Genomic DNA, 22874 nt, shown 5'->3' on the forward strand with positions numbered 1-22874 from the left:
AACATTTAAACTAATCATATTCGAATGTAAATTGGCAAAAACAGACTAGATGTAATATTTTTTAATGGAAAACAGAGAAATCTACCTGCATGCATGTCTTTTATTGTTTAGCTGTGTCTGACTGACATATTTAACATATTCTGCATACTTTTATGTTTTGTGCCTCTGACATGGATGCTTTTTAGCATCTAAAAATGCAGCATATTATATTTAGTCCATGTTTCTACTTAACAGTTATCCCTCATGTTATTTGCTTTGTGTGTATTGTGAGCCTCTGTGTTGCATGTCTTGTTAGTACTTGACAAATACAGTATAAGAGTCTCCTGAATGACACTACTTATATCTTTGTAAAGGGTCAATATTGCATAACTTTGTAAATATAATCTTATATTCTGTTTTTAGGTTTACTTTGTAACATCTGCCTCTTGGGACTACAGATGAAAAATAGCCTCTTGGTGCATTTTACAGCAATGTATTTATTAATGTGCACTGTCCCTTATCAAATGAACCAATAAATAAATAAAATAGTGAAGGTGATTTTAAGTTACATTTTTGATGGATAATGTCTCAAAAAATGATGTGATAAAATAATGAAGTCACTGTTAAGTAGCTCTTTTCTTTTAGAAATAAACACATTTCATGTCGCACATTCACAGGACAAACATGCAACAAGTGTCTGAAGGGAAAGTCACCCAGTTGATGGTGTAGTGAGAGCAAAAACTGGAAGGAAATGTCTGCAATATTCAAAGAGGTTTCATCTCCTCGACTAAATGTTAAAGTGCTAAAGTCGAGATTCTAGAGTCTTGGTTTCATCTAACAAAATAAAATACTAAGGACTGTCTTAAATCAGGTAGTTCTCTTTGCAAGAATACATTTTATCAGTATGGATGGGACATTACAAGGAGCACACCAGTAAAATAAATCTAGGCTGTGTTTCAGAGTGACCACAGCCGGAGTTTGTAAAAAGACACAAATACATGTAACTCAACTTAAATATTGGCAAAAAATGTGTGATGCTAGATGTCTTTTTGTGCGGGTCGTTGCAATAAAGGCTTGTCTAAAGACAACTTGAAAGTCCGTCGGTGGTCAGACTTCAGTCCTTAAAATTCACATCAAGTTCACATCAACTCGAACAAGCCCGAGTAAATGTACAGGAAATTATCCTTGTTTTTTTGCTTGTGTTGTTTTTAGTAGAGTAGGGATGCTATTGTCAAAGTAAAACAAAATTTGGTGGTATGTAAACGTATGTAAATGTTATACCGGTATGTACTGTAATCCACCAATAAAAAGTTTAAAAAATAGAAAATCCTCAGATGTGTCATGCCGATGCTTCTGAAAGTGCACTGTCACAAGTTATTTTGTGTAGGTTCACGACATCTAAATCCTTTTTAAATTCAGGTTGCAACACTAAAAGAAAAAGGATGCTACCTACACCTTCACAGGTTTAAACTTGTAGGTCTACACTTTGAATCTGTAGTAACTCAATATTAAAACAGATTGCCATATCTCAAGGTACATATTTAAAAAGGCAAAGGTAACAATAAACTGAGAATATGAATCAGCTATTTCACATTGTAAAGTCAAACTCATAACTATAAGTCAAGTGTGTCCACTTGACTGATAGTGAGACCAATGTTCTGTTCATAACAACCCCCTCAGATTAAAGGCCTTTGAGCCTAAACCCCAGAGAAGAGAGGCACAAATGTGTCTGCATGGCTACACAATGAGAGGAAGCTGAGTTTATTTGCTATTTGATAACATTTAATAGGAAAACACCCCACTGAAAGACTTCATAGAGTCTGTTTACTATATACGTGCCTTTGGACCAAGGGCTTACTTTGAAATCTGAAAACCGTATTATGCTTTGAAATCACTCGATGTTATTGTTCTCTGGTTGTTCTAAGAGTCTGCAAGACGTCACTAAAGGGACAAATAATTCAGCATGGGGAACACAAAACAGCACAGCTCATATTTTGCCTGTTTGCCCCAAAACATGTTTACTATTTCTATTTAAATATTGGGACAAACAAGTGGCTATTAGCTGATTTGCCGCACCAATTCCCAGATTTTAGGAAAAGTCCTTTTTTTTTTTTACTGCACTCCCATCTAGTGTCTAACCACAGCATCACACACTGAGTGCAGCAAACAGATGTCTTTCAGTACATTTTATGACTACTGCTGCTCACGATTAGAGCTTAAGAGTATCTCTCTCTCTCACACACACACACACACACACACACACACACACACACACACACACACACACACACACACACACACACTTTAACATGAATTTTGAGTGGTCTCACCCAAAAAAAGCTTTATTTTCAGATCACTTTTTTGACACAATCGTACTGCAAATCAATAGTCAACTAGCAACTTCAGAAAATATGTCATTTACCTTTACGTTAAAATCCCCAAAAAAGCTCTTACAAGTGCCTGAGTGTTTCAGACTTGCAGATAACAAAATAAAATCCATGTGTGCAATTTAGTGATGCTATCCGCATCATTATCCAAACAGCACAGAATTACTGCAGTTTACCGCATCATTTCAAGTGCAAACATCTGTACCTGTGTGGTGTCAGGTAATCTGTAAGTTAAACAATAAAAGAATCAAAATGTAGTATCATTCTATACCAAGAAGAAGAACCTTAAGTGCACGCTTTTAACAGTGCACTACAGTGCACTTTGGGTCATGTTATCTGTGAGATATGAATACTACTTATAAAAAGGAATAAATGTACAGTTCTTTTTGCTTCATTAGCAAAAGTGGGTCATTTCATATTTCACACAGTCTGGAGATAAAAAAAGAAAGAACAGCGACTGTCTTGTTGTCCCGAGACTTTTACCTTTGGATTCTTTTTGTTCTCTCTTCCTCCGTGAGGTGATTCAGGCAGATCGAGTCTCTGGAAGTCTCCATGCTTCTCGACACCCTCCCTGACAGAAGCTGCACTCCAGGCCTCCGCCCTTCCTTTGTTCGGATCCCTGACGAAGATGGGAGCAACAGGACGGGCAGAAAAACATGGACCTCGCGTATCACTTGCCCCCCGAATCAGGCTTGAGTGCTCCTGGTCGAGATGCACTCGGGTCTCTGCCCTACAGCAGGGAGAGACTGGAGGTCACCGCCCCAAAGAACAGCAGCCCTACGAGCTGCAAACGGCTCGCAGGGCGACGAGGACAAACGGCCCTCTAAGAGTTGTCAGTGGAGTTCTCATTGCTGGCCGAACTTGAGGACTGAGGGGTCGAGGAAGATGAGGAGGCCGAGGAAGAGGAAGAGGAGGAGGTAAAGTTCATCCCTGATAGTTCTGGAGGGTTCGTTGCCGTGTTCTGTCCACACAAGCTTTTCCTGCACACTGGACAAGTGTCATGCTGGAGAGAAAGGGTGGTAAAAATGAGAAGCTCTTTGAAAGGGAACTTTGGTTTGTTTTTTTAATCTGCACCCCTTTTTTCCAATGTTTTGTGTCTATTTTAAAATAATGAAATACATTTTTGAAATTGGTCCCGTATGGAGGGAGAAGGCTTCAGCATGTAGCCGCTAACGAGCTGCGATGTAATCATATCGGGCAATTCCACACCTTCAATGAACCTTCACTATAAGTGCTTGTTTTTGCCACCGACAGGCTACGACTGTTATTCTGACAATGTCTAGAAAGATCCTACAGAGAAATGAAAAGGTTTTCTTACTGTTGTACAGAGAAATGAAAAGGTTTTCTTACTGTTTGTTATTGTGTCATGTGACTTGTGCCTAAAGGCAAAGGTGGAAACGTGAGTAAGAGTTGCAGAGAGGAGTGCCGGTGATGTCAGAGTTTGCTGTGTTGAAGTACAGAAAGCGTAGCTTAGTGTTAGCTTAAATATTTTCAATGTCATGGCTGAATATTCAGCTGATTTCAACAATGTGGATGTGACACGAGATTTCAGAACGAGACTTCTGCTCGTGAACAGACGGACCGCATCAAGAGAAAGGTAAGAAACACGTATTTCTCTGTCGGGTCTTTTCCATAATGTTGTCAGACACTTATAATAATCTGAGCAGTAGCAGAAACCAGCACTGTTAGTGGACGTACAATGACGGTGCGCAATTGCCCGATATCATTTCACTGCAGCTCTTTAAGGGGCTGCTGGCTCCAGCGTTCTCCTTCAATACTGGAACAATTGAAAAAAAAAAAAAAAAAGTTGTCCTTATTAGTCAGTTAGAAACAAAAACATGGGAAAATAGGGCGCAGGTTGAAAAATATTGAAATCACGTATATCAAGTGCCATTGCTGATGCTTCCCCATTACATAGTTTCAGATAGCCAGTGGTGAATATTAAAGTGGAAAGAGCATTAGATGGTGGATGTTTAATACCTGCTCCAGCCAGGGGACTATGCAATCATTGTGGAACATGTGATTGCACGGCAGCTGCCTCACATTTTCTCCGACACTGTAATCTTCTTTACACACTGGACATTCCAGTCCTGAAGCTGAAAGAAAGAGCGAGTTATAAATGTGAAAAGAAATACTAAGTATGATCAGTCAAGCCGGTTTGGATGAGAGGGTTACAAATAGTTACATTATGAACCATCAATGTTATTTAGAAATACATAGACATTAATAGCCACAGTTCAGTTTTAAATGAGATGGAATACCAAAAGTGTTGTTTTTCAGAAGGAGGGTTGGATGCTCTGCTACTCGTCTGATTTTCCTTTAGCTATGCAAAGTGGCAGTTCTCTACAACCTGATGTGATGGGTGTGTTAAGTAACTAAGAAAACTATAAAACCAGCAGATAAGGATGGGAAGTCTTGATGCAAAGCAGGTCTGAACATTATTAAATATATATCAAAGATGTATCTTGTGGTCGATTATCAAATAAGTTATCTATGTCACCAACAAATATCTTAATGAGGAATTATGCATTTGAGCTCTCATGAATGATTAACTCAAGTTAATCTCCTGGTGAGATGCTTCAAATGAAACATTCTTATAATGTTAAAAACTAAAGCCCAATGAAGCCAGCTAGACTGGCAAAAATACTACTCGCATTCAATTTAAACTGCAGCACGCAACCTTGAGATTTAAAGAACATTATACTGCTGTCCAAATAATACACTCCCGCATCTAAGATATCAGAAGAAAAAGGAAAAGCAGTGATAAAACATTATGTCACACTATTATGTTTGAACTTACCAACGTGCTCGTGTGTAACTTGTACTGTAGGAAGAGTTTTTATTTTATCCCTATCGGCAGGCGGAGGTCCCGTGTTCTCAAACTGGTTTAATAACTAAAAACAGAGAGAAAAACATGTTTGTATGCATGTTACTGCATATTTACTCACACATTTAAAATGTTTAACGGATTTAGATTAGAACCAATATTTTTGAACAAGCACATCAATCACTTTGAAAACATTTAAAGGTTTCCGAAAAATACCTGAGTTATAATTGCATCTAGTCCGTTAGCTCCCCAGGCATAATCCATAGGATTTGAGTGAAGAACGCCCCTTTAAGAAAATAGTCACACATTAGATCAGTTAGGAGGAACAGACGGATGAAGATTTGTTTTCTGGTTAAATGTAAGCGTGTTCCAGACACTCACCAGGGTCCAACACCGATATTTGGCATTGCAGTGGGTGCAATTATTCCATTCACTAGCTGCTGAATGATTCTACAAAAGAGAAGATACAGCTGTGACACAGATGTATTGATGGAGAAATGAGAAAAAGTGAAAGAAGTGTAACCTGTGTTTATCAACCTGGATCCTATTTTCCCATGTTTTGGGGTGTAAGTAACCAATAGGAATAACAGTTTTTTGAAAATTGTTCCAATTTTGAGCGAGAACGCTGCAGACGGCAGCCGCTCACCGTCAATGTACAGTCACAAAAAGTGCTTGTTTATGCCACCGACGGGCTCCGATTGTTATTATGACAATGTACGGAGAGGACCCTACAGAGAAATAAAAAGGTTTTCTTACCATTTGCTTACTTATTGTTATTGTGTCATGTGACTTGTTGCCAGATCAATTAGAAATTGTTGTATCTGTCAGTCACTTAGACACAAAAACATGGGCAAACAGGGTACAGGTTGAAAAATATCCTTTAATGAACTAATTAAGTCCTCAAGCTTGATTTATGACTCAAGTCCCACAAGTCACAGTCTGCACTGCTTACCCCTCTAGAGTAGGAACTCCCTCATGCCTCCCTGCTTGTCGCCTCGAACCATGACGACTTCTCGGTTGCCTGGCACCGTATCGCTGCCGTGATGCCGTTTCCCTTTCTCGCCTATTTTCAGCATCCCTGTTATCCTCTGTTCCCAGACCAGCCCCGAAGTCGAAGCGGTCGTCAAAGACGCCCAGGGAAAACTGGCCGTAGCCAGACGGGAATGTAAACAAGTGCTGGTCCGGATTCTGGGAGAAAAACAGATAAAAGCACACAACAAAACTGTAATCTTGTTGGTAGAAACCAGTGAAGCTTTGGGATTTCTCTAAATATTCACAACTGTTTATTGTCAAAACAACACACCTTTTGTTGACTTTACAGCCCAATGGAAATGCATGCTGGCATACAGAATCTCCTCGTTTACTGAGGTAACGGCCATAACATTTTTCAGTGTTACCCCACAGTACTTAACTAAACTACATATCAGCCTTAGAATGTTTCCATTTTTTTGGGCAAAGTTAAAAACAGCCCAATCATTCATTATAATATTATTTTAAACTCTGGTCTGTCGCAAAAGCAGAAGTGAAAACCCAGAGTGGACTTCCAGCATGTGCAGTACTACATCAGCAAAATGGAAACTATTTTAGTAGATTCTGAAGATATTATGCAACGGTGTAGTGGGACAGAGAAAGAGGTTGTGTGTGACAGAGAGGAGAGAAAAGAGTAGCATAGAAACCTCAAATGGTTGCTGGTTCTGGGGCCCGCTGGAGATGGTAGACATGGAGCCATTGTCGGCACTAGACAGAGGACAAGTAGTGGATAAAGTTATGTCTCGACTCAGTGATACTAAAGTCATAGTTTCCATCCTTCCCAATCATGAAATAAAGTTTCTATTCTATTTCTTCCCTTTATCCTTGACCCTTCACCCCGATTGTGATCCCAATTTGAACTGTAACACCTTGAAATATCACGATAATAGTTACAAAAAAGGGAAAAAGGACAGTAATGAAAAGTATTAACCTGCTCAAGAAAAAGAAAGCAAAACATGCCATTTTAGTTAAGCAGTGCTCAAAGTTCATTTTCCACTTCAAATAAAGCACAAGTAGCAAAATGTATCATAACACAATTTGTTTTTAATGTGCATTTATACTAAATGTCAGTGACTGCGTGTTCAGAATCAGAATCAGCTCCATTGGTCAAGTATGTGTACGTGTGTTATTTGCGGAATTCCATTATCCATAACGAATGGTGGCAGGCTCAGTCCAACAGTCATAAATTAAAAAAACTGTATGTAAAATACAGTTTATACACACCTTCTCTCCTCCAGTAGCTCCTCAATAAACCCTGAGTCACATCTCGGACATGTATACTCCTGTAAACAAACCAGAACATTAGATTCATCATGACATGCTCAACTATCTATTTTACAAACAGCTGCATCACATATCATTTAAACCCCCGATTTAAAAAAACAAAAACCGAATTGCATGATGACTACAGCTACTGCCATTAGCGTGTGTCAGTATGCAGCAAGTGTAAACCGCAAATAAGATGTGTCGAACACAACTCTACTGATAGCACAGCTGGACAGAGAGATAAAGAAGACAGTAGATGATAATTCCTAAAGATAAGAAAAGCAATGTGAAGTGTTTGGAGGTCCGACAAAAGACTGTTGGGCAAGCGACACCCATTCATCCCATTTGCTGTAGCGAATAAAGCACCACATTTCTTCCAGCACACACTGCAGACGATCCTCTCCTGGAACACCAACAATCTGACCAAGAGGGTTCACTAGACTAGAGGATACCTTCCAGGGTCGGAAATTAAGTTTTCTCCCTTAACTGCCACGGTGGCAGGTCACTGAACATTTCTACCGGGCAGCTACATTTTCTTTGTCTGTCTCTTTTAGAAATAAAAACACAGAGTCAATGGTAACAGACAGTAGAAATATGGAATCTATCATGTAACCTTTATGCCCGACTATGTTTAAATTAGGAATTGCTTTTAAAAAATAGCCTTTCTTAACCCATCTGCCATTGTGGGGGGTGATCTGGAATGTGTACCTGCCACATTTACCTTGTTATTGGCAGGTGGCTGGCTTCCCACCCTTTCCTCACCACCATCTACTGGGACACCTTTGAAAGTGGCCTGAACAGCCGTCACTATTTGATAAGGGAACTGCATTCTGTAAGCCCCCTCAACAGGCTCTCTTTCCCCTCCATGGCCGTACATCTACCGATAGAGATGGTAAACAAAAGCCTCCAGGTGTTGCAAACCACCGCATAAAGCCCAACACCACCAGAATGAGGTACAGCTTCTTCCTCCAGGCTATCAGACTGACTAACACCTTACAGCACCCCAACATCCAACACACACATAACCCTTGTTACTATACATCATTTTTACACCTTCTGTGTGGATATACATGTGTTTTTGTCCTTATGTTTCTTTTATGTTTAGATTGTTCTAAACCCTGATCCTTACAGAAACAATGCGTCAATCAACTGTATTCTCTATGGATTAAATGACAAAAATAGCGAGAAACCTATGGCTGATCTTTTTTACATTGTGATGGGCACATTTGCAGCTCTATGACAGATCATTCTAGCCTGTGACAGACAGGCATGCCACTTGTGTGCTTTAGTGAATGGGGCAAAACAAGAAAAGGACGCAGTGGCATTGTTGCTGCTGTATCGTTCACATGTGGGATTTACAATCTAGTTCACAAAGCCAGATTAGTGTTAACAGCGTCTCTTTGATACAAGAAATACCTGAAGTGGACGCGATCAGTGTTACAGTTAACGGTTATTACTTTTGAATATAAGCTAGCTAACGTTAACCGTTAAAGGCCAACATACCCCGTAAAATACCACAGAAACCAACAAATGATCCAGTCAACGTTGTTGCAAATATCCTATGAACAAACTAGCAGTGGTCTGTGTGTAATGACTACGCAGTTCTTGAGTGTGCGCTGATGGATCCACTACTTAAGATAACAAGCTAGCTAACGTTGAGTAGTGCTAGCGAGGTAAACGGGACCTCGTAGAGATGCTAACACTGTTAGCATGCTATCTGTTGGCCCCGCTGCCACACCGATTTATATTAAAGTGGCGACAACACCACTGTGTTTTTTCATTTGTCCAGTTGTCCCTATCTTTCCTTTCTGTCCACGGTACTTACGGGAAGCCGAGGACTAATCTCTGCGGAGCATCTGTGACAGAAGAACCGGCTGGGCCATGGAGGAGCTTCAGCCATCTTTAACCACTAAACAGGTGAGAGGAGGAAGGACTACGGAACACCGGAAGGGTCAATAACCTCCTAGAAAATACGACGACACATGTGATTGAAATATTTACTATGCATCAAAAATTATCTCAAAATGTACTGCGTGATAGAGAACATTAAAGAAATAACATTATTGGATGGATTATACTTTATGTATTGTAGAATTACAGACTACGATTAATGTGAAATATCAAAATGAATTACAAGAATTAATTGTTTTACAAATGGTGTAAACATAAGCAATTTTAAAAAACTGATTATTTTACTGTGAATTATTAATTCATATGCATTTACCAAAGACTAACAATCACGTGTGTCACAGAATATCGCCACAAGGTGGCGCTTTTGTGCACCACTTGTTGTTGAAGAGTGTCAATGTATTTCACAATGTAGTCAGTGACTGGGGATACGATGCACTCTTGGTAAATTTCCTTTAGAATCTATGAAATCTTAAGTCAGGTTATTATATGTTGGGGAAAAACCAGGTTAAGGTGTCCTGAATTCATAATAATGCCAAAGCCCCCTAACAAAATCTGTATCATGTATCAACACACTGAGCTCGTGTTTTATCCCTGCAGGTTCAGGGCCCCCAGCTCTCCCTGTTCACATATAAACCAGAGATGTGTTTTTGCAATCTGGCACTGCATTGGATTTATTTTGACACATTTTAGTTTTCCATTGGATTCCTGTCAACCACCTCCTGAGCCCAACAGTCATACTTCAAGTGTCTAAAAGTAGCATCTGTTTTGGAGCCATCCATCTCGTCTGAGGTGGATTTGTGAGTTGTCCTTGATCATTTGACAGAAGTTGTTGGAACAATTCTAACAAGTGTCAAATCTGAGACATAAAACGATAAATAAATAGCCACTCACATGGGAAAGACATTCTCTCGTTTTTTTGTGTGTGAACACAGCCAAGTTCTTGCGGCCCTGAGATAGCAGCGAAGGACTCAGAGATCACTGAGTTTCATAAGAGTTGGAGGGAAACATGATTGATTTTATTTCGTTTTCAGGTCTGTTTTTATTTTCGAGGTTGTAAATTAAAATATCCTCAATATTTATTTTTCTCACAGGTATCCTTAATGCGATTACCGTAGCTGCAGATTGGCGGTTATAAACATGTCCCACAAGTCTGGAGTATCTCTGGTGCTTAGCACACATGGTGGGAGTAAGTAGGAGTTCCCATGCGACCTCCCATCAGCCAATCACATCTCTCAAACCGTCTGGCCTGATTTTTATTTACAAATGTTAAATTTTATGCTCTTTAGGGGAGCAGCCCAGAATGCAAGCAGCTCCTAATGGCGTTCATTATTATTCGGAATAATCTTGTTTACCACATGTTCTAATGAAATAAACCGTGAAACAACTGAAAACTTTCAGTGACCCAATGGTTTAATTTCTCAGCTTGGCATGCATAACATAGATATAATTAGTTATAATAAGACTTGATGTTTCCTCAGAGCAAAGCTCACAATGTTACCTAGTTAGGTCCTAATGTCCTCTCTAGGCCGGCATTGTGTCTGATCTGGCCATGTGGGAGCAGGAAAGACACGACTGTCCCATGGGCTGAGATTAGAGAGGGTCTGATAGCAGTGAGGTTTGCTATGTCTGCCTGGCTGAGGTAAGCTATTGTCTCTCTGCGCCCGGTGCGTCACCGCCATCCCAGTCGAATGCTCATTGTAGCAATGCAATCTGCGGAGTGAGTGACTTTGGGTCAGAGACAGGTCGTGTGAGCAGCGGAATAACAACTCTACCAGATATAGCGACCTTCCACATCACATAGTTTAAAGTCACAACTAATCTGGATTTGGAATAAAATACTTATTTATTCGAATTATTTAGTTTTATTATAAATACTATAAAATTAAATATGATTTACATGTTTTCTTTCTGTGATGCGGATTGAAACATATGGTGGATTGAAACACTGCAAGGGGTGGAAGTAACTAATTTTATTTCTTCCTGGCGCTGTAATTAAGTAGCTTTTAGACTGCACATGCATGTATGTGCACACGTACAGTGTCTTGTTTCTCTGCCTGCTTTTTACTTTTTTCATTTCTGTTACACTCTCATAGGCAATAATGTGTTGCAGCCAAGGCAGCAGACAGATATGCTGCAAGGGACACTGCGGCTTTTGTCACTCCACAGAGTTTTTCCAGACACTCCAGCCGGGATTGCCCCACATAGTCCCTCTGGGCCCCCAAATCACAACTCTGGCGCACACACAAACACATGTATAGACACATACACACCCACACACTCAGCAATAACAGCCGCCTGCTGGAACTTCCTGGGCCTCTTAGTCATGCGTCACTTGTTTTCAGTCCCACCCATCGAAGACTCTCTCCCCCTCCAGACACACTGTGCATATCACACACACACACACACACACACACACACACACCGTAAGATCTCTGGTCAAAAAGCTAAAAGGCTGTAAAGGTCAACATTAGTGATGAACAAAGCGGCCTTTAAAATAAACCTTACATGTCCTCAACATGTCTACACACAAAGTGTTTTTCTGCTCTGCTTGTATTCCAGAACAAAATCCCGTAGTACTACATCAGTACTTAAGTGTTTGGGATTACATCACTGGGCAGCTAAGAAAACATAGATGCTGCTAGAGGAAACACATGGGTACAATTAGCAACTTAGGTTCAATCGCCTTTGTTGTAGTGAAGTGTTTGTGGTCACTCACGGTAGATGCTTTTATCGACCCATTGTTTCATATGATTACATCTGTCCCAATTATGCACAGTGCAATCAGTTAAAAATACTGTCGTTTTAACAGTTTAAATACTTTATCAATGTCTATTTGTGTTTGTATTTGTCACAAGGTGATTTGCAGTGCTAAACGCTTTTTAACCAAGCATCGTGGTTATGACCAAATACCTTAAAAACTACTGCAATTCCCATCAGCCTCAGCTGTACTTTGTGATTGTTGTTAATTAGCAAAGGTTAGCATGCTAACACAATGAACTAAGATGTGGTAAACATTATACTTGTTAAACAGCATGTTAGCATTGTCCTTGTGATTCTGTTACCATGCTAGCATTAGCATTTAGCTCACAGATACGCTACCATGGTTGTAGACTTATATAGTTCTTTAAAGTGATGAACACTCACTGTCTATAGACCTTTTCATTGCCATTCTGTTGCTAAGGCAACACCTTTGGTCCAAGGTCACTTCCTGTCAGCTACTGCATTAACAAACATCGCAACAGGAAATACAAAGGGCCCCATTTAGAACATTTATGTTGCCAAGTTTGAAAAAGGTCGATACAAATGTCATTTTGAAAATGTCAGAATGCCGCAAGACTTGTGTACGGGTATTGTGAGTACAGTCTCATTAACCAGCGCTCAGAGAACCGTGTTATGTAATGCAGTATACAGTCAAAGAAAACACTAGGACATTGAGCACAAGACACAAAAGATAGCATGTTGGAAAGACAGAGTGTTATCTGTTCTACCCAGCTGATACATAGCAACACCAAACCGCATACCTCCACAGGAGACAAGAATCTCCCCCCCAAAAAAGCAAAGCCTATAATATTTCTTCATGACATTCCGCGGCAGGTAGACAAGTGTGAAATGAAGACCAAAACAAAAAAGACAACTACAAGGTGTGTGTATGAGAAGAAGACAAGAGAATATTGTCTACTGGAATGTCTGGAGTGTTGCCCTTGGCAGGTACTCTGTGTATGTTTCAATGTGCGTCTGTTTGTGTGGGTGAGGATATGGCGTGTGTGTGTGTGTGGGTTTCCAGACTGTGTTGTTAGAATATTTTTGCATGCATCAGTGGTGGAATGTACCTGCAGTTAGTACATTTACTCAAGTACTGTACTTAAGTACAAATTCAAGGTACTTGGACTTTACTTGAGTATCTACCTTTTTATGAGAGTTTTTATGAGTCTGATCAAGTTGGGTGTCGCTGCTGAAGGCCCAGCTGGAGTCTAAGCTGAGTTTTTACTGAACATGCATGATTTCGTCTAATTTTGCGCAAAAATCCGACCCTGTGGCACCGATGACAAGCATTAAAAATAACTATAAAGAAGTAGCCAATCTTCTCAATGATAGTCTTGTTTACTTAGGTCAATTGAGACTGTTTCATAAGCAGTTAAAAGCTCCACACAGTAACTTCAAGTCATCTTTTAAATGCAGGACTTTTACTTGTCATGGAGTACTTTCACTGTGTGGTATTAGTAGTTTTGCATAAATAAAGGACCTGATTACTTCTTCCACTAGCGTGCACACAGTGTGTGAATGTTTGCATATTTGGTCTCGCAGTTGTACGTCTCGGAGCCTCCACACAGTCGGCACCAGGCAACACTGGAGCTAATAACACAATGCATGGGTGCAGTTACTCCTGTAATCTAAAACTGACCATCAGTGTGTTTACAAGATGTGCTGCTCTGTAGTCTGGGGGAATAGATACCATGTGGGCCTGCTGTGTTTATTAGTGGTACACTGTCCTACTTCAACAAGCAGAGGATCTCCTAACAGACAACTGAATTAGCTGGGTCCTATAGTGGCTGTTCAGCTAGATGTTCAACTGTAAGAAGCTGGTGATAACAAGCAAGCAAGATCGGATGAAATCCACTTTCCCACTCTCACCTTTGCTGAGCTTGCATGGCAGACACACAACGGCATATTAAATGTTTAACCAACTTTTCATGATAACCGACCAACTTTCCATTATAAACAACAAGCAGGTATGTGGGCCAAGGCTTACATAAAATAAAAAAGGTATTTCTGTCTTGTTTCAACACGAGAGCCACCTGAAAAGCTGATGTGAAATTATGGCCCGGGTAATTTTCCAAGCCTCAAATTGCACAATTTGACTCAATTTGAGTTTGGGAAGTAAGTGTAGTGCAATTATCACACTTAATTGACTTTTTTTTCAGTTTTGTGGCTTCATATTTTAACATGAACTCAAACCAGAGTTAATTCAATGACCTTGTCAGTGCCAAGGCAGGGGAGACAACAACCTCATAGTTTATGTGTCTCAGTCAAACGTGTTCCCGGACACTTTAAAACCCCGGAGGAGTCTCACACAGTCCCTAAATGTTTGTTGAAAACCATAACAAAGTGAACTAATCACACATATCAATCAATACATGTTTTATTTACATTCAATATATACGGTATATATATATTTTAAATCCTTCAATACTTTGCTACATTCCCAGTACATTTTCCTCCTGTCAGGACTAATGGGCCAGACCACACACCGAGCCAGATGAGAAGCCATCTCAGAGGTCACGACGAGGAAGTGAGACAATTTCACTAAGAATAATTGGGGACAATTAGCATTTGCACAACTTCCTAACTCTGCTGATTTGTTGTTGGTAATCTGATCCTGACCAGATCCCTGACACACGCTGCTCATTTCCACTAAACCTGTGGGGAGTTTCAGTTGTTGCTTAAAAGGTGATAGTACATACTGAACAAGTGAACCACTAGTTTTGAGTTGTAAGAGCAGTGTCCTTTGCTTGGCTTACGTTTCCATCTTGAGGGAAATCAAAGCATGAACTGATGATTAGTGTCTCATATTAGCCTCGTAATAACAGACAGAGGGTACAAAAATTATGTGTTTCTTAATTTTAACCTTAAATCAAATGTGAGCGTTATTCTACGATGACAGTTTGGCTGATTTAATAGTCTGGTATGTCATACATGACACTACTTTTTTATGAAATAAAGATCATTTCCGAGAAATCCATAGAACGTCATCTGTAGGAGTATAAGACGGGAGTGTGGGCTGTTGTGTCAGTGTAATGATTAATTGTCAAAAGTTAAATTCCATGCACATGTGGAAAATTGAAAGACTTGCCATGTAACAGAGCGAGTCTGGGAAATCATGTTTGAGGCAGACATATTCTGATGGAGTGATGGATCTGATATCTATTAGTTTCAGCTGTGGGACTGAGTTGTTTACAATCCAGTGGCGCGATCCAGAAAGTGGGTGGTCTCCGAAAAACACTCCGCAGTGCCATCACAACATCATTTCAGATCTGAATGTTGGCTGTTAACTTACTGGAAGTAGTACGGCAACTTGGCGGAAATGATACCATGTGGACGTCGTTGAGGGAGAAGCTTGACATACCAGAGGAGGATGATTACGCATCCCTGAAATGTCCGCGTGGGCGTCACACCGTGTGTTTGTAGGGATATAAACAACTCAGGCAGAGGTTGCGTGATGTAATGTGTGTGACTGATCCCATGCTCATAGCAGGTGAGATGTACCCATAATCACACACTCAAATACAGACGAGCACACACACACACACACACACACACACGAAGTGCTGTGCTCCGGTGGATGTGAGGCCGACCTCTCATCGGCCGCACCACAAACCACAACATATAGTGAAAAGAATGAAATATGGAGTAAAGTGGGCAGAGAATTCCTGTGGTCTCATGTTAAGTGTAATCAGGATAGCTCTGAAATGGCTCATAGGATTACTCTGTGATTATGTCATTACCACGGCTGGTGTGACACAGACGCATCACATCCAACACCAGTCAGAGGGCCATGTGGTAATGAGGTCTGTATTACACAGTCATTATGACAACAGCAACTGGGATTGGTCTTGTATTCGACTGGATGTTTGTGTCCAGATACATGTATCAAAAGTGCTCAAAAACTTTATTTTTCAGTCGTGTATTTTCCCGTATAAGAGACCACAGACAGTTTCAACATAGTGCGGCAAATGCTATATTTTAGTGGGTGTTCACTGCAAATTCCTGCGGGGTTGCCACGTTTTCAACTGTGGCGAGAAACACGGGTTTGGTGAGTTGTTTGTGTGGGTGATAGAAGAATTTACAGATGGCTCGCACTCATAAAGGTATGGGGATAATGGGCCTATATGTTCCACATCCGCCTTACGTTACGAGGTGTAGATTAGGCAGTTAAAAGTTTAGATCCGGAACAGTTCTATGTATTCATCCCAAAGATGAGAGATGAAACGAGAGACCTCATTGGACAGAAGTCGTCCTTTGCCAGCGGGCCACACTGAGGTCATGTCTGCAAGCCTGATGACTAAATCTGATTTATGCTTGTTGAATATGTTTTTGTGGATCTTTGAGTCAATCATATGTGATTTTAACACACAACGTGCAGAAAACATTAAAAAATACGTTTATGAAAAAGTGAATTGTTTGTGTTTTATCCATGGGCACAGCAACAGCCCCTCGGTGGCATTTGTTATTTGCCCTGTTCAAACTAACAAAACATCTAATTCCATTCCCAGTGTAATAAAAGGGTACTTGGACGGGAATATAAACATCTCCCTAAAGTCGAACCAGATGCTGCTGCACGGCGGAGTGCAGGATTCAGGGGAAGGAGAGGGAAAGACAGAAAAACAAGGGAGGTGCTTTATACAGGGACGTGAGTCAGTACCCAGGCCTCGGCACTCCGAAACATTCACTCTTCGCCCTCCATCCCCCGTGACCCATCCGCCTAACCCAGAGCAGGAGGATATCCCTGAGGAGACAGGGGAGGAAAGCTCCCAGCCTGGATTTGATTCTCAGATTCTCACACGAGGCCTCTTGTCGGAGAGGCGACTCAGCCACTGCACGCACAGGAGAGGAGGTCTAACCACTGCATGCATGAACTGGGCGCCTGACCCACCACCATAAACTTCAGCATGAGAGGAAATCTGTCCAGTTCCCTTTAGGGTGCAAGTATGATCTCATTTGGCTGACACCGGCTTGACTGTGACACGGTTTGGAAAAATCCAAATTTTGTCAAATGTACGTCAGACACAGTTTCTCAGTTGTAGAATACTCATTGTAAGGTTGTTATAACACAACACAGACGTTATGTTGAGGTGAAACAGGTTGCAAAGCAACAAGTGTGTTTCTGTTTTTAAAAAAGTAAAAACGAAGGAAGACACGTTGTGACAATTATTAAACTTTATGTTGTTTTTGAAATGGCAGTACAAAAATACAAAAATATGTTGATGCATTCGTCATTCAAATTTCACAGTAGGTACACAGGTAGGTGCACATGAGACTGTTATTTACAGGAGAGTCATTGAGATGTTCCATGATGAGAGTATTATATTAAGACATCTGCTTTGAGTCTAAAGATTGAATTGGATCATTTGGCCATTTGTGTCGACCGGCAGGCGAGCAGATTGACTCGTCTCTTGCAGTATAATCAGGTATGTTCAATTGGCCTTAATTGCAGTCCATTCTCAGACTAATTTAATTTCCCTCTCAGTCAGACGATGCTGATTGCATTTGTCTGTCCAGTAAGTTCTTAGAAAGATTCAAATCAAATCAAAGCAGCGAAAACAGCAACGGAATGAACAAGCAAGACCGAAAACAACACGTTTACAGAACAAAGCCAAGCTCTCCACAGCGGAGGTCATCCGAGACTCCTACAAACACAACCAGACAGTTCAGTTTAGTCATCAGCAAGTGGCAGAGAGAGATCAGCATCCAGAGTAAACATGTAAGGGGGGATGGAGGGAGACTATACAGGTTTGTTTAGGCTGAGCCCATCCTCACCTCCAGACAAAAGCCTAAGTACATACAGCACAACTGTCGCTGTCCTGTTCTTGTTCGTTGGCAGAATACAAAGTGGTATCAACTTTCCAAACACACAAGCTATGCTTTCCATCAGCTTGTGGGGGTAGGGGATGTTTGTTTGTGGAGAATGGGAAAAATGCAAAACAGCTGTAAAATGCCAATGCCAGTGGCCGCTATTGTATGTACACAATAAACAAAAAACACAATAAATACATTGTATGCATCAGCTTTCTCGAGGATATATGGATTTGTTACTAGGGTTAAAACATAAATAGAGTTTGATACCTTCTCCAATAAATAGCAGTGGTATTCTATTTACAATATGCACACATCTCCCGAAGAGCCAATGAGATATTTCTGTCTGGAGACACACACATGTTCATCTGCCTCTATTTCCCAAACTAAGATGAACGCAAATTTCTTGCAGGGGTTTTGTAGCTCTTTTTGAGGCAGTTACACTATTGTATGTCTTCCAACAGATGTCTTCCAAAGATGCGCGTTTGTCATTCTGTGTACAAAGGGGGAGGGGGAGTGATTGTCAAAATAAAAAGAGGTCATCATGGGAAGCTAGTGGTGCGACACTTGGAAATGTTTGTGGATCTGACTCATCTCTTGGGAAAAAAGGACTGCGTCAGGAGTTATCCACCTAGACTGAGTTTTCCTCGCTGCCTTCGAAAGCTTGAGGTTTCCGAGGGGGATCTGCAAACAAATAGAGAGTCAGGATGTGCGTGCATGAAAAGCGGTAGAATCCTCATAGTTACAGACAACTAAGAGGAAAAAGGAGAAGGTGACGAGGCGTTTTTGTGGCCTTACTGTTGCAGTGGCTGAAGTGGCGGACTCCTATGGAGCGGCCGAGGAAGCAGGTGGCCCGGCGGAGGTGGCAGGCGCTCGGGTAGGTGATGTTGTCATTGCCACAGATCGGCTGCTCGGACAGCATGGGGATTGGGCACGGAGTTGTGCGGCACATGACGCAGTGAGCACTGTTGGTCTGGTCGGTCACGCAGGTGTGCGTACCCGGACACACCACGTTGGAGCAGGACTCTGTGCGAGGCGCGACGAGGAAGAAGAAAAATAAAAAGTGTGATTTTAGTATTTTTGTGCAGAACAGCTTATCTTGGAAACAGCATCAACAAGATAAACGTGAGCTTACTTTTGCAGTCTCCTTGGTACATGACGTCCAGGTCCGGGTGCCCCATGCAGCGGGCCATCAGCAGAGAGCACTCATCCTTGTATGACCTCCCGTCGCTGCCGCACACAGCGTGCTTCCGGGTAATGTGAGAGCAGTCCGGAGAGCACACACACTGGGGCCTCCCCGTTTTCATTTTGCAAACCTTCCCGGGACTGCATTTCACTCCCTCGCAAGTCTCTACGAAAGCACAGCGAGCGGTTTTCAGTGCAATGTTACTGTATTAACAAGTCTGCAGACATCAGGTGATCCGCAGGCATTCTCAAACAAAAACAAGTCCCGACATCTGGGGTTTTCCCCAGACCACAACACAATTTCCACCGTGCACAATATTTACAATAATCACATCTCTTTATTGACCGTTACACACCGGGGTGACTCGCCTGGTGGAATGCGAGCCTGGCGTGTTTTCATAACAGATCTATGTGTACGGCTGCACACAGACTGGGCTAAGCTCCCCGCGGAGGGACGGAGGGGCTCGGAGGTAGGACGAAGTTCAAATAGCTGTCAGAGACGTTTACGGGCTGAGAGATGAGGAAGCCTCGGGCTCCTCTGACACCCCATAATGTCAGAGCACAGGGGGAACTGTAATCCTACACAGTGCAGAGGCAACATTAGACAATGCACACAGGTTTCTTCCCAGGACCTTTAGAGGTGATGTCTGATCCACTCTGAGTCCTGAGAAATCTATGTCCTGTCTCTACCAGCACTTCAATATCCTGCTTTATCACAGAGTTGTTGTTTTTTTCTCTCTTACTCTCCTGGTCTAACTTTCAGTTGATTTCTATCTGTGATTTTGTTTCATACTGCAGGTCCTCTCTTCTATCTCCTCTGTGTCTCCTAATAACTTTTGTCATCTGTAAACAAGCCACCGGTCAAACTTTCATTTTAATACCCACATTTTCCTCCCACAGAATTCCAAATGATCAAGACATTATGAGTCCCAGACGTCTGAGCACGTGGCAGGCATTTATTCCAGCCTAGAGGAATGCATTTCTTTATTTTGCTCATGGAAGCAAACACTGCAAACCTATTTTTCTTTTTAACTAGCTTTAGAAAAAGTGAACTCATAATGGAAGAAGGGAAGGAGGAGGACAGAGGTTGTGATTCGATCAACTTCATTCTTTCTCCATGTGAAAGTTATTTACATTTTTGTGAGTCTTTTCTTCACAAAGCTGCAGGCTACCTTTGATAAATAAAACCCACATCTCCGTGTCTCTAAGCTGTGTGACGAGGCCATAAAACCCTGGGATCTGTGGTTGGGCGTGCTCTTCAAAGAAAAGCCAGAAGCCAGCTTTTTACTGGACCTTATCAGCATGGAGATATCCACATGTTTTGGCCTATAAGCACCACATTGCAAGTGTTGACCATGGATTTGTTTGCAAGTGAACCTGAATGAACCTTGCAGAGATTCCAGGAGGGGAATCTTCTCGGGACAGCCGCGTGGAGTTAAGTGGAACGATCCACGTCTGCTTTTTGTTCGGACGCTTCACCGAGAACTCACTGTGTGAATGTTGATTCACAAATGCTGTGGTTTTTGAATAAACTTTCACTAGAGTTATTTAGTGTAACGGAGGAGCCAACTTCTGTTTTACGTCTGCAAGAAGAACTCCCAGTATTTACCTTAAAACTACACCCCTGACAGTAGCGTAGAGCCCTAATGTTTACTCACAATGTGACTGTAAAGAATTTAAAAAGTTTATTACAGCATTTACCTTTCGGGTTACATGCGATGACTAATACCGTGCCCCGCAGCAATAATAAACAAAAGCAATATTCAGCAGATTCAACTAATTACTTTTTCGAAAAGTTCTGTTTGTTTACCTTTGCAGGGTTTACAGGAGACGATTCCCAGGAAGCCCAGCAGGCTGACCTCATTCATGGGCAGGCTGCTGTTGGACCACGCTGTGTCCAGGCGGCCGCCGGCACAGCACTCCTCCCGGGTCACCCCTCTCATCAGCACCATGTCGCACCTTTGGTCCTGACTCTGCTGCAGCCAGCACATCCCAGCTGGAGATAAAAACAAGTTGATTTACTCTTAACACATATAAACTCATGTACAAACACATTCAAAAGTGTATGATATCGTTCAGAGTTACTTTCAAATGGACTTCTTCTAGTCAACATCCAGTAAATGAGCTAAAAGGCTCATATATAAGCTTTGATATTGATTGTGTATATATTCCTTAATAAGTATGAATACAAAGATTAGATAACATCTCTACTGTAGTAGCAAATAAAAGTACATAAATATGTGTTCTGGTAAAAAATAAAAGTACCTCATTGTTATAAAGAGGATTCATGATTTAAAAGCATGGTGGTACTACTTTTTCAAAATACAAAAATAAAAAGTCCACTCACCGCTGGCAGGATTCTTCCCAATCTGATACAAAGTGAGAATCACCCCAAAAACAGGAATGAAAACGATCATTGTGAACTCTAGTTGGCACAAAACCTTTTTCTTTTTTCCTCTGAAAGCTCGTCTCTGCAAATATCAGCAAGGAGCAGTGATGTGTCTCCGGCAAACACTCGAACTCAACTCTGGAAGTAGCTCTCCCTCTTATGTGAATGAATGTGTTGTGGATGAAGTGATGTCGTTCCCCCTCTGTATAAATATTTAGCCCAGATGGAATTATGCTGCTGGGATGGGCGATCCTCTCAGCCAGTAATAAGCCAGGGCAGGACTCAGTTGGACTCTGACTCAATTTCCAGAGTCGGGAAATGATCCATGCCCTCCAGCGCCAGACGCTGGGCACTTACATGACCTCACTAAACATTTTCACACCATACTAGACTCATTAAGGGCCTAATTAAGTCCTAGAAATGTGAGTGTAAGTGGATTTTAGATTAGCTTTTTCAGTATTCAACTTTTTTTTTCTTCATACATTATTGAATAGACTGATTGAATTAGCTGTTCAGGTATCTGGGAAAATACTTTATTACCTAACAACCTCTAACTGTGCCCTTAGTCCGGTGGATGTTTTGCTCTGTATTGTCTCATGTCTCTCTTTAATAATGTGGCACAGCTCAGAGGTATTCATTCTCCTCACAAATCATATACTGTTTGAGCATGGTAGTTTTCTGTCTATAAAGCTGCTCTGTCGGTTTTGGAGGGAAAGTTAGGAACGACATTCTTATTTCTCATCTCATTATTGGGCTCCAACAATAATCCCTTAAAGCGAAGTGATCCAGCATTGACCCTAAAATCTTCATTCTTTGTCGTGAAAATGCAGAGGAAAGGCAGTTCCGCAGCCACAAAGTGGTTACTAACTACTGGCCTTATTGTGCTGAATCGAATTAATATCAAGAGGCAAAGACATATCCGCAGCGACAGTCCTTGGATAGATAAAGTCGTCTGCCCCTCCAGCATTGCCATGCCTCGTTTAGTTGACTGTCTGGGTTTGTCAATGCTGATATTTCACTCTACAGCTGCAGTTAGAGCGATACAGAGAGATGAGGGGGCTGTGGGGCTGAAGGTGGTCTGCCCTTGAGCAACATATCAAGCTCAATAAACACAACAACGTTGGAGCTTATCAAGGACATTCATGTCCCCTCATTTCTAGTCGATGATCAAACACAGACAACCACAGCAAGCGAGACTGAAAACATATTGTGGAATATTGTGGATATGTATACAGTATCTGTGGAATAGACACCATTAAGTCTTTAAAAAAAACACTCAGGTAACTAGAGGCTGATCTGCATTAGCATCATGTTTGATAAGAACATCTGC

At 41.4% G+C, this 22874-nt stretch overlaps 2 protein-coding genes across 2 annotated transcripts; both read right to left on the reverse strand.

Moving 5' to 3' along the window:
- Nucleotides 1-499: 499 nt before the first annotated feature.
- Nucleotides 500-9404, reverse strand: LOC116395023 (E3 ubiquitin-protein ligase RNF126). Its single transcript, XM_031868522.1, has 9 exons — nucleotides 9314-9404; nucleotides 7447-7505; nucleotides 6870-6930; nucleotides 6146-6381; nucleotides 5575-5643; nucleotides 5410-5479; nucleotides 5167-5260; nucleotides 4347-4462; nucleotides 500-3369 (listed from the first exon to the last, which is right to left on the reverse strand). The coding sequence occupies exons 1-9, from the start codon at nucleotides 9386-9388 to the stop codon at nucleotides 3190-3192; spliced, it is 960 nt and encodes a 319-aa protein (XP_031724382.1). The 5' UTR covers nucleotides 9389-9404; the 3' UTR covers nucleotides 500-3189.
- Nucleotides 9405-17609: 8205 nt separating this feature from the next.
- On the reverse strand, nucleotides 17610-21736 carry fstl3 (follistatin-like 3 (secreted glycoprotein)). The gene is made up of 5 exons (XM_031868333.1): nucleotides 21503-21736; nucleotides 20966-21151; nucleotides 19106-19321; nucleotides 18769-18996; nucleotides 17610-18654 (listed from the first exon to the last, which is right to left on the reverse strand). Exons 1-5 carry the CDS (start codon nucleotides 21570-21572, stop codon nucleotides 18602-18604), a joined length of 753 nt encoding a protein of 250 aa, XP_031724193.1. The 5' UTR covers nucleotides 21573-21736; the 3' UTR covers nucleotides 17610-18601.
- Between the last annotated feature and the right edge of the window lie 1138 nt (nucleotides 21737-22874).

This window comes from Anarrhichthys ocellatus, unplaced genomic scaffold (genome assembly GCF_004355925.1).
Source record: "Anarrhichthys ocellatus isolate YVR2014 unplaced genomic scaffold, GSC_Weel_1.0 scaffold42, whole genome shotgun sequence".
NCBI classification, from domain to species: Eukaryota; Metazoa; Chordata; class Actinopteri; order Perciformes; family Anarhichadidae; genus Anarrhichthys; species Anarrhichthys ocellatus.